We start from the raw sequence: 13006 nt of genomic DNA on the forward strand, positions 1-13006 counted from the left end.
TTCAGGGTCCGTGGGCACCTACCAAAGCGCATTATGTCAACAGATCCCTCAAACTGAGTCTGGCCTCCCCCTCCTCTCAGTATCCCGAAACAGCTATAACAGTTGAGTTCTGATTTGCTTGATACAACATGCACCTTGACTTCTCAACTGGCAATTCAGAAATCCCAAGTATTGTAGCTTGGTGTCATCCTTACCATTGCAGTGAGATGTGCTTTGTAAACAGTGCAATAGTATATGCACAAATAAATGATAACCCATTTCCATAAAACAGAAAATGCATTGCCAACACTGTGGCAATTTACTGTAGAATCCCTGCTGCTCGCACTCACTGGAAAGGGCCTCTCTGAAGAGATCAGTTCAGAGTATTCTCAAGTATCTGGAGTGCAATTTTGTTCCTTCGTTATTAAAAATGATATGGTTCTCTTGCATGCCCCTTGGGTAACTGCTGAATACAGATTTAATTATTCTTCATTCTTATCTAGAGCACAGAGAGTGATATTATTAGTGATGATGGGCAAACTCCCCCTGTCTCAATTCAGAATGAGCTTGAGTAAAATGCTATATATATTTTCAAGATTGCTGGATAAATTATAGGAAATGCATCACTTTAGCTTGATTCTGTTCCGAGCTGGGCTCCATTGCACACTTGACAATGTCACTGGGAGCTTTACTAGTCTCGCGATGAGAGATTATAATGTATCTCCCCATAGAAGGGAAGACAGGGACAGGGACCAGGTGACCAGTGTGTGCCTATTTAGTCTGCTGTCCAGGTACTGACTGTTGATGGACATCTTCAAGGTCCCTGATGCTCTCCTTTCTTAGGGCTCTTCAAGTTTAAAGTGGACGTGGACTGGACTGCCAATCAAGTCAATAGCAACTTGACTTAATCAAACTAAAATTGACATTATTTGTCCTGCATTAGCGACTGGGTGGATAGTGCCATTTTGTAGCTTAGTCACTAGGTGGCACTGGACTTAGATGCATCTGAGCGGAGTCAGAAGTTCTGTTCTTGCTTAAGAAGAGAGATAATAGAGTTCTCATCTATTTTCCAGAGGTGTGTCTTCTGAGCATTCAATGACAATGAGAACTGGAGTTTTCAAATCACAGGCATTTTTAGGCTCTCAAATTCTCTCTCTCTCTCTCTCTCTCTCTCTCTCTCTCTCTCTCTCGTCTGTTATATTCAGGAATGCTGAATTAACTGTACACTGTCCTCTTAAATATAGACTCCCTTTTTCATGTCTTCTCTTAGAATAGGAAAAACCTTGCTGTGGGCCTATGCTTGGGACATCAGCCAGGGAGCGCACATAACCTGGTTAAATAAACCACTCAGTTTTCCATATCTGTGTATGGAACCTGAATCCCGTAGTGAACGTTTCACAGACAACACAAAGGTCAGCTAGGTTAGTCCGAGCCTCAGTGAGATTCTGTCTCTCTGTCCCCCAAAATTCCAGCAAATATCCACCCCCACCCCACCCCCAAGAGTGCTGCAGATTTACATCTAGTAGCTCAGAAATCCGTTGAGCATTGTGAAAGGGCATAGTTGAATTCCAGATCTAAACCTCGCACACTTCCATGGCATTCCTAATACGGGCCCATTACCTGGATTACTCTTCCCCATGATCACTAGAGCTGAGCAATGGGCACGATGTAATTACTATGTGGGGCTTGCTCTATGCCCTTCTTTAAGCCTCCACTTCAACATTAATCTCGCCGCTCTCCAAGTGTTCCTAATGATAAGGGAGGGCGAACCTTGCATTAGCACGAGCTCCTGCAAATCACAATCAATTGCAACCTGAAGGAGACACTTATAATCCTCTCTGGTAAGAATTAAAGCCATTCACTATCCCCCGCCAATATGGTGGCATAGCATGTGGTCCAGATGGGCAAAGCAGCTAACTCGGGAATCAGCACAAACGATTAGGATTTAGCTGACTAAGAGCTGGGGGGCACCGGAGTGCACCGGCGATGATATTGCCACGTACTGGGTGAATTAGTCACGCCGAATGTTTCGCTCACCCTTATTCTTCTCCCCCGTTTTAGCCCAACAGGATCAATTGCTTCTACACAGCAACCAAGCGGAGAGCAACGCAGCTGTCGGCGGGGGGACGCCAGGGAGCCCAGAGCAGCAACAGCAGGATCCCAGCGACCCAGGTCAGCGGTTGTAATTACTGCAGTCCCTAACACAATCATTGTCAACACTATTTATTAAAACCAGAACAAAAGAAATCCCCCCGGCCACTGAAAGCGATGTGATGAAGCATTGGAGTCTCTTGCAATCTTGTTTTCCTTTGTGGGGCCTGCTCGGAAAGGTGAGGGGGCAAAACAGAATATTGATAGAGAAGGGGCTTACACGGGCACCGCCGCACTTGGTGGGAAATTTATTTTCCGGGACAACATTATTGGATGCAACAGCCCGATAAGGAACAACAAAAGCAATATAAAGTCAGGGGCTCCAGTGACATATGTTAAATGATTGCTAATGGCCAATTGCTGCTAGTGCCAGGGCCACGGGCAAGGGCAAGGGCTCATATAATCAGGCCTACACTGCAGCCAGGGAAGGGGGCACTGCCAGGTGTCGTTCTCCTTGAGGTCTCTGTCTGTTCTCTCCAGGTGTATGAAGGTTGTGGGCAGGGCTACAGATGCAAATCCATGAGCAGAGCAATGAATGGGCATTCATAACAGAAAGGAGCAAGGGCCTCAGCTTGCCCTGTCCTCTCCTTCTGGGTTCTGGTGCAGATTGGGGGAGAATGTAATGGGTAGTGGTGACAATGGCAAGGTGAGAGCATCTGGACCAAGGGCTCTGCAAAACTGGGAGTGGGCACTGGCTGCTGGTTACCATTATTTATTAAATCCGTAGATCACAGGGCAGTTTGCAACATAAAAATACAAGACAAAAAAAAAACACGAAATACATAATAAAAACAAGAATAAAACAAACCAATAACCCCCCTTGTCCCTACCCAGAAACACATTTGAAAGGGTACGGGATGTGAATCAGCTGAACACCAGGCTGAAGAGGAACATTTTTACGTGGTGCCTAAATGAAGGTGCCAGCTGAACCTCCCTGAGGAGATCATTCTACAAATGGGGAGCCACTGCAGAAAAGGCCCGTTCTCGTGTAGCCACCCTCTCTTTCGGAGGAGTCACACAAAAGGCCTCAGATGATGATGATAGAGTCTGGAATGGTGCACATGGGAGAGGCACTCCTTGAGGTACTGCTGTTCTTAGCCATTTAAGGCTTATAGGTCAAAGCCAGCACTTTGAATTGGGCCCAGAAACTAATCAGCAGCCAGTGCAGTTGGGCCAGGATTGATACAACCTGCTCCATCTGTCTTGCCCTGGTGAGCAACTTGGCTGCTGAATTCTACACCAGGTGAAGTTTCCGAACCATCTTCAGAGGCAGCCCTATGTTGCAGTAATATAACCTAGAGGTTGCCAGAACATAGACAACAGAAGTTAGGCTTTCCGTGTCCAGCTAGGGGAGCACTTGGGCCACCAGCTGAAGCTGATGGAAGGCACTCCATGCCACTTGAGGCCGTCTGAGTCTCAACAACAGCAAAGGACCCAAAAGGACCCCCAAGCTGTTTCCATTCAATGGTCCAGATATAACAAGCTATGCTTTTTTTGTAGTGCGATCTACTGTTCGCAGAAAGGCAGCTAGATCAATTGGGGGGGGGGGGTAAAATGCAGGAGTATAATGCATTTATTTAAACCAGAGTGGAGATAACTCATGCCCAGGGGCCAAATATGGCCCTCAGAATTCTTCCTAGGCCATGTCCCTTTCCCAAACCCCTGGCTATGCTCCTCAATAGCCTCAATCTGCACTCCCCTCAAGTGCTTTTGCACAGTGGATATGTCCTTGATCTGTGATAATGCATTTTGCTTGCCTAGATGGAGGATAGGGAGCTGTATGTGGGGTTGGTGTATGCAAAAGTCTCTGGTTTTTACTGTACAGAGGAAAGAGTCTTAGCTGCTCCTCCACCCACTTTTTCCTCAGGTCCCAACCACCATGGGCTTGTGGCCCCCAGAAGATTACCCACGAGGGAATGCAGGCAAAAAGGGGGGGAGGCTCCCCATCCCTAATTTAAAAAGTAAAACTGAATCCTCCATAGAAAACTAACTAGGTGGAAGAAAGCTCCACTTAGGCTCATTAAATTTCTCTTAACTATTCCATATACTCTCCTGGAATTATAACTACTCTATAATGAATATGGATTATTCAGCAATTATTTGCTGCTGTGCTTGTATGAATGTCACTCATAGCTGAAGATACATGACAAAAATCAGAATGGCCCATTCTTATTAATGACTGCAGAAACTTTTCGTTTCTGGCAATCGCTCGTGGAATTTGTTTCTGTGCTTGCTTTTTTTTTTTTTGCGATTTAATTTAGTGACTTTTCTTCCCTCTCTTTTTATTCCATTCTCCCTCCCACTAACCCTGACCTCGCAGTTGCGCAAAAAATGAATGAGCAGATTAGCAGCCAGGAGATGAGACTGACTTTGCTACAGAAGAAGGTTGACAACATTTCTGCCGTCGTGAGTGATGTGAGCGAGACACTCTCCTCTCTGGAAGGCAAAATCAATGAAGATAAGGGCAGAGACTTCCAGGCTTTTCTAAAAGGTAAAAGAAAGAAATTAATGCAATCACTCACCCAGTTAAAAGTGCCAGGGAAAGAGAAAGAGGAGGAAAAAGAGAGAAAGAAACTATTAGAAATGGACTTAGGCTGTCCTGTTCCATTATTCCACATTCTGCCAGGGAAGTATGTTTTCCTTTGTTCTGTTACTTAAAAAGAAAGAAGAAGAAAAAGGTGATTGGGTGTACCCCACAAGCCAAAGTGTTGAAGGTGGAATGATAAAGCCTTTAGCGCTTCTGTCGTGGATGCTCATCCCATGCCTGGACAGAGGTTGCACATCCCAGGTTGCACAGAGTTTTTGTAGTTTTGTGAGCAAGTGCCCCCTCTCATCTTGAAACAGTTAGTAAAGGGACATGACTAGGCGTATTTGGGTCAAATCAGGCCACAACTTTATTGACTACAGGTGTAAAGAGGTTTGGTATAGGCGTTGGATAAAGCCTCCACTTCCTGCCCACTCACTGGGGTCAACCCGATGTGAGGGTGTCCTATGATCTACATCAAATAGCATCTCCCTCATTGGATTGTCACCTGTGGAGTGCTCTAGCCCCCATCTGGGCATCTGGACAGAAGCAGCTCCCTTGGACCCCCTTAATGGGACACCCCCTTTCTTTCAGAGTTGTGATGATTGCTATGAAGAAGGTGAAAACCACCAGGTTGGTGCCAATTTGCTGAGTGGGAAAATTCCTACCCGGCCCCAAATATGGCGGCCGACAAAATCCATAGCAAGGTCTTCATCACCAAACACAGCAGCAGAACAGAGAGGGAGGGTGGGGGATACACGACGAAGCGGCTGTTGAGGTAGGAGGTGGGGCCCTTTTTATTCACAGGGGGCAGATCCAAGAGAAGCCTGTGGGCCCAGTTGGGTCCGCCCCCTGGGAATGCCCCACTTTCTTGCCCACCCAATTTCATGAATGGGCAGATTCCATCCATCTAAGCTCAGCTTAGATGAACGTCCTGCCACACATGTGATTACAAGCATCTGCAAAGGCCCCAAGTAATGTGCTGGATCTTCATTCAGCAGTTCGCTTTGTTTGTCATCAATTGAAATTTGTCCCTGGGTCTTTGTTGTGCTGCATATTGTGTTCGAATGTCTCTTGCCTCTGAGTAGTAATGCAGAAATAGCATACCTTTGAGCCTCTAAAGGCCCCTTGGAGACATCTTCATGCATTGCAAGTCCATTCCTTACTTGCCTCGGCAGTTTCTGAGCTCTGGATACTGCTCTCAAATAGCCCTGCTTTTCCCAGTCATATTTAGACCACCTCTCCCATCCATCCTGTTCCTCCCCCCCCCCCCGCCGCCCCCCGTCCTGGTGCATTTTATTGCTATGTGGCATTCTTGACCCTTGGGTATACGTCCAATATGGCTTCGAACATTTTCCATTTCCTGTCAGCTTCCTTCCCATCCATTTTTTTGTGTTCCTGCGGGTTAATATGTTACTTGCACATGTACCTCTGGAAGAACCACTGTCAGATCTTATCCCACTTCCTTGCTGCATTTGGATTCACTTAAATTGTCAATTGCACAGTAAGGTTCTGTGCTCACGCACAAAAGAAAATTACTATGATCATATGAAACCCAATCCATTTGGCCCTTTGAAGACAGCAAGATATGATCTACTGTACTTGAACAGCTTCCCAAATTCACAATCCCTCTGTGAACCGCTGCTATGCTAGAAAGAGCCTCTCTCTCTCTCTGTCAATTGTTGGAACCCCATCAAAGAAACACAGAATCGTGGAGTCAGAAAGGACCACAAGGGTCATCTAGTCCAACCCCCCGGCAATGCAGGAATCTTTTGCCCGACGTGGGGCTCGAACCCATGAACCTGAGATTACGAGTCTTATGCTCTACTGACTGAGCTACATCCTTATCTTCCTTCCCCCAGGATTGCAGGAGGTTATACTAGATGATCCTCAGGATTCCTTCCAACTCCATGTTTCTATGACATATTTCCAGCCTTTCCATGGAAGGCTTAGCACAGTTTACATGCTTCTCTCATCCAAACACAGATCACTTCCACACTCACTTGTTTCAGCAGTGCCCCAGCATTCTGTGTTCCTAAATCATTCACTGATACCAAACTTCCTTACAGATTTGTATCACTGGCCCCACAGAGTCAGCATTTTGCTTTAGATGCTTTTAAAATGAAATTTCCTTCCCATGTTACATCAGCCTTGTCCCAGGCTAACCTCGGATCCACTCCCTGCCTGCTGGCTTTCTCTTTGATTTATGTGAGTTATTTACAAATTGCATTATCCTTCTGACCACTTTGTTTTATGAAAGTGCTACTATTAGCTTCTTTTATTAGCTTTTCATTATAAGCCTAGGGACTTGACGGGACTCGATCCCTCTAGTAGTGCACACTGTGTGTGTGTGTGTGTGTGTGTGTGTGCGCGCGCGCATGGAGACTGTGCTAGTGAAGTAGCATTGTGATTTTTCCTTTGAAAAGATGTCCTTTTTCTGTAGCATGTTTGGGTACTGCTCTCTGCTCTTCTGCCTGCCTTGCAGAGCAACACTTCTATCAACAGAAGATTGATTCCCAACTTCAGCATCTCTTTCTCTCCAGCTCCTTATCCCCCAAAGGAAGATTTATTTCCACTTCTCTGTATTCTTCTTTCTCCATCTTTATGCCCACCCCTACAGTCCAGTGATTACTTTCAATTTTCATGCAGTCCTAGCATGATTGCAAAATAGAATCCTGCAATCCTGCAATCCTGCAACAACAGAGATGGGTAAGTTATGGCCCTTCAGATATTGCTGGATTCCTCTTCCTATCATTCCTTGACCATTGGCCATCCTGGCAGGGGCTGATGGGAGTTGGAGTCCAAAAGAATTGTGGGTATTCCATTGTGGGAATGCCCACTTCTCTAGGCATACGTCCCAAGGTTTAAATATGTACTTCACTCTTTCCTTGTTGAAACTATTTGCACTTCCCCATCCTTCATTTTGGCCTGAGTGTGCCTCTAAAATGTAGCCTATTTCATTTACATTTTTTGTCTTTGTCTTTTTTTCTTCTTCATTCCTGCTCATCTATGAGTTGTAAATAAATTCATTCATTCATTCATTCATTCATTCATTCATTCATTCATTCAATATGATTGATAGAGTGTGGTGAGAGAGAGCCAGTGTGGTGTAGTGGTTAAGAGCGGTAGACTCGTAATCTGGTGAACCGGGTTCTCGTCTCCGCTCCTCCACATGCATGTGCTGGGTGACCTTGGGCCAGTCACACTTCTCTGAAGTCTCTCAGCCTGACTCACCTCACAGAGTGTTTGTTGTGGGGGAGAAAGGGAAAGGAGATTGTTAGCCGCTTTGAGACTCCTTCGGGTAGTGATAAAGTGGGATATCAAATCCAAATCCAGAGTGCTCAATCTAAAAATGAATAAATAAACCTCTAAGCGGTTTACATACAATTGCATAAAATGGTCATATGAAGATGCCAATAAATAAATAAAATGATCAAAATATAGGTAAAACTAACAGAGTTTAACAGCAGATATACATGATGAAATAACCTGTCTGGAGAAGCTTGCCTGAACAAGAGTGTTTTTACCAGGCAACAGAAACGGTACAAACACAAGGTCTGCCTGATATTAGTGAGCTGGAGTCCAGAGACTGGGTGTTTGGTCATTCCCAGAATTGGTGAGGCTCATTTGACAACAGTGAGAAATCAAGCCTTGAGTGTCATTGGCCCAGTCCTGTGGAACACCCTGACAATAGAGATTCAGCAGAGATTAAATCATGATTTATTGTTAAATTGCTTTTGGATTTTTCCTGGAAAGAAACAAACAAACTAATAGTAAATTTTTAAATTAAAAAATGGTCCAGTAAATTGTCATTCTGGGCACTCTCTCCCTCTCTTCAAATCACACTACTGTATCTATAGAATTTACTAATCGGTGTATCATGATTCTGGATTGCAGAAAGTTGGATTAGATGGCTCTCTGTATCCCTTCCAACTCTACCCTACAATTCTGAGATTCTATGAGAGCTTAGCCTAAGCTAATGTAGCCTAAGCCAAGCTTGGAGGCCTCAATGCCTTTCTTTACTTAAGAGTGCCCTTCTACTCCCTGCCTTCCTGTTTTCTGCCTGTATTAGATTTATGCTGGATCTGTCCCGCCTTCTGAATTTGTTCTTTGCAACCTTCCACCCTATTTTCAGAGATGACCTTTGCATAACCTAAGAGGACCTCTGAACCGTCCTCATTCCTCTCCACCCTTCCATTAAAAGTCAAATTGAGGAGAGCTGGGAGAGAGGGGTGATGACTTCTGCGAGCCTTGGTGGGTGGCAGGAGGATGAATGTCTAGCTGTGACATGCCACCATTAAACTCAATGAAGATACATAGCTAGGCAGAAAGAACAATGAGGTTGCTGCTGAATGAAAGAGCCATGTAAGCTTGACCTTAGTCATAGAATCTCTCACTTGTTTTCTTGCAAAAAAGAAAGGAAGAAGGGAATGCCCTGGCAGTTTAAGAGAATATTCAATATGTGATTTCTTTTCATATGGAAATGAAGAGAGAAGTGGCAACTGTTTTGATTTTCTTCTTTGCATTTTTTTTAAAAAAATACGAAAACACCTGTAATCCACCTTGTTTTAAATGAATGAGCACATGGCCAAGTGATGTTTGTGCCACCTTATGAAATCGCATCTTTAAGAAAATCACCCTCCTCCACCACCTACTTCCCATTATATTACACAGCTGGAAAACCCTCTGGCACCCTCTTCATCTAAGCAGCAGAAGAGTTTGCTGGGCTACTTCACAAGATGCAATATGCATGTCAAGACTGACTTCTCTCCCACCCCCTTTCCCTAAAAATATGCTGTTATTCTTTGGCTTTGCTGCTTTTTCAAACAGAAACACACACAAGTGCTCAAAACTCAACTGCATTTCAATAACTATTATTGCTTCCAAATGCAGCTGCCCCTTAAATAGATAAATTTATTAGAAGAAGATCACTGTGCTGTTGTTGTTTAAAAAAACTCAGCAACCTCAGGACTTTCCAAAAGATGCCATCTAGGAGCACATCTGCCACCTGCAAGAAACAGACAAAAGAGGCTGGCTTTGTTCCTTGCCATTCCATGGCTGCTTGCTCCATTGCCACATGCTTCAGATGACATGCTCTCAGCCCCCTTAACACACTGCAGCTCCCAGAATTCATTGAGGGATGCTATGACTCTTTAAAGTGGTATCATAGTGCTTTAAATGTATGGTGTAGAAGGGGCCCAGGTCACATGCTGAGTTGTCAGCGTGTTAGAGAAAGGGTGAGGGCAGAGAACACAAATTCATTTTGGCACAGAAATAAGTCTAGGTATCTCCTGATATGGGTGGTAGTGGTGGAGGGGGGGGTCTTATTCCCAAGCTGCTCTGCCTCTGCTGGAGTCTGTTATTGTTGTTTAGTCGTTTAGTCGTGTCCAGCTCTTCGTGACCCCATGGACCAGAGCACACCAGGCACTCCTGTCTTCCACTGACTCCCGCAGTTTGATCAAATTCACGTTAGTAGCTTCGAGAACACTGTCCAACCATCTCGTCCTCTGTCGTCCCCTTCTCCTTGTGCCCTCCATCTTTCCCAACATCAGGGTCTTTTCCAGGAAGTCTTCTCTTCTCATGAGGTGGCCAAAGTATTGGAGCCTCAGCTTCAGGATCTGTCCTTCCAGTGAGCACTCAGGGCTGAGTTCCTTCAGAATGGATAGGTTTGCTCTTCTTGCAGTCCATGGGACTCTCAAGAGTCTCCTCCAGCACCATAATTTAAAAGCATCAATTCTTCGGCGATCAGCCTTCTTTATGGTCCAGCTCTCACTTCCATAGTCTACAGATGGAGTCTACTGCTGGAGTCGGGAAAAACTCCTGGGTGTACAGATAGGTGTACAAAGCCCTATGCAACTTGGGTCCAGAATACCTTAAGTATCATCTCAGTCCCAACATATCCAACTGATGTCTGGGGAGTTCTGGTTCAGAGGCTACCTCAGCTACAAACTCAGTAGGTGGCCTCAAGCAAACCACTTTACCTCAGCCTATATGGGGGCAAGAACAGCAGCCTACTTCATACCACAAACTTGACATGAGCCAACAGTGTGACGTGGCAGCTAAAAAAGCCAATGCAATTCTGGGCTGCATCAATAGGAGTATAGCATCTAGATCAAGGGAAGTAATAGTGCCACTGTATTCTGCTCTGGTCAGACCTCACCTGGAGTACTGTGTCCAGTTCTGGGCACCACAGTTCAAGAAGGACACTGACAAACTGGAACGTGTCCAGAGGAGGGCAACCAAAATGGTCAAAGGCCTGGAAACGATGCCTTATGAGGAACGGCTAAGGGAGCTAGGCATGTTTAGCCTGGAGAAGAGGAGGTTAAGGGGTGATATGATAGCCATGTTCAAATATATAAAAGGATGTCACATAGAGGAGGGAGGAAGGTTGTTTTCTGCTGCTCCAGAGAAGCGGACATGGAGCAATGGCTCCAAACTACAAGAAAGAAGATTCCACCTAAACATTAGGAAGAACTTCCTGACAGTAAGAGCTGTTCGACAGTGGAATTTGCTGCCAAGGAGTGTGGTGGACTCTCCTTCTTTGGAGGTCTTTAAGCAGAGGCTTGACAACCATATGACAGGAGTGCTCTGATGGTGTTTCCTGCTTGGCAGGGGGTTGGACTCGATGGCCCTTGTGGTCTCTTCCAACTCTATGATTCTATGATTCTATGATTCTATGATTCTATCAGCTGCTGTAAGAATTACTGAGGTGAAGTGCCTGGAGCCCTTGGAGCACCATGAAGCTTCCCTTTCAGACACTGAGCTCAAAGTTTCCTGCCTTCCTTTGTGCGCTTTGTTACACTTGTCAGCTGAAATATTTTGCTGTACTTGCATTCGGGTTAATGTTTTGGAATAAGGAGAATTGGGCCAAGGGTCTTATAAATCTAGGCTGTCTAAACACTGAACACTTTGTTAGAGGAGGGCAGGATAAGTAAACAAGTACAAAGTTATGGGTTTTAATGTAATTCTTCTCATCTTTCAGAGCTTTTCTGCCTGTAGAGCCCCACAGAAACATAATCTTCTGAGGAGATTATTTCATTTTAGTTCAGGGTGGCTTTTACTCTGTTAAACAATTAGTGATTGTTTAAGTTTCTTTAGCCAATTAGCACTGATTTAGGATTTGGCAAGAGATGAGGGAATTCTTTAATTGACCCCCACAAGACAAGTCTTTGTTTCGACATCATGTGGTCACATGCAATTCCTGTCACAAATCCCTCCTTGTATTCTGATTAGTTAAACCTTCTCTTTCTTCCCCTTTTCTTTTTCTGCCTCAGGTTAGGTGAAAGTTTGTGATTTTTTTTGGTCATGTTGTTATACTAATGATTATACCAGCTTAAAACCTCAATTTCTACTTAGTGTACTGTAGAATATTTCCCACGAAGCATCCCTAAGTGATTTACAGTATAATTAAAATGTATATTAAACAGTTACATCTATAACAACATTTAAAAAAAAAAACACCCCAAAGCAAATAAAACAACAGCACCTACATAAAATCAAATTTAGATATCAGCTGGGATAGACCTCCATTGAGAAGACGAACATCTTTAGCAGATGTCAAAATGGAATAGAGAATGCTTCTGTCTGATATAAAGTGGAAGGGAGTTCCAAAAGTTCCAATTTCAGTATCGTGTGGAATTATGGTGGTATCTGAAGGGTGTTTTGTACTGCAGAATGCAGCAATCAGTTGAGTATGTTGGGAGTGGGAGGATATTTAAAGTATTCTGGTCCCAAGCTGTATATGGCTTTGTAAACCAATGCCTAGATAGACAAATAGATAGATCATAGATGAAAGATATAGATGGGTATACATTGTTTTGCATTTTCTTTTCCATGTGATAGAGAATTATTATTATTATTATTTTAAAAACTGCTATTCAACCATATTGTCACTTTAACCCATAATCATTGGTATTAAAGATGCAGCTGAATAGATTGAATTCAGATGCCTTTCTAAATCAAAGCTAATTCGTCTAAATTATACTTGTTTGTTGTGTACTCTGTACGCTAACTGAAGAGGGTTTTCTCACACAGGGTGGATAAAAGTGTATATAAATACATACATCTGCCACTGCTTTGTTGCATTTAACTAAATATGAGCACTGCAGGTGCTTGTCACTCATACTCAGAAACTAAGTATTCAAGATGGCTACAGTCATTGCCCCCTGTTTCAGCCCACACGTAGAAGGGAATAGTGAAATGTGCTGAGTGCTCATCCATTATTCCTTCTAATATGGCTTTCTAATTCTTCAGTATGGAGTTGTTGACCTTTGGAGGTGTGGGGGATAATATTGCTCCTGCCACTGCTGCTTCATTGCCACTTTCCTGCGGAGAGTTATTGTGGTATGGCAG

General features: G+C 44.2%; 1 protein-coding gene across 2 annotated transcripts in view; it reads left to right on the forward strand.

Moving 5' to 3' along the window:
* The window catches only part of MMRN1 (multimerin 1), a 73830-nt gene that overhangs the window by 37313 nt on the left and 23511 nt on the right, over positions 1-13006 (forward strand). The window contains exons 4-5 of one of the 2 annotated variants that reach the window (XM_079990697.1): positions 2041-2151; positions 4451-4621. In XM_079990697.1, coding sequence (XP_079846823.1) covers positions 2041-2151; positions 4451-4621 — 282 coding nt within the window. Of the gene's footprint in view, positions 1-2040; positions 2152-4446; positions 4622-13006 lie in introns of both variants that reach the window. The other variant, XM_079990696.1, reaches the window with a different exon arrangement.

This window comes from Podarcis cretensis (genome assembly GCF_951804945.1).
Source record: "Podarcis cretensis genome assembly, chromosome: 9".
In the NCBI taxonomy this organism is placed as follows: Eukaryota; Metazoa; Chordata; class Lepidosauria; order Squamata; family Lacertidae; genus Podarcis; species Podarcis cretensis.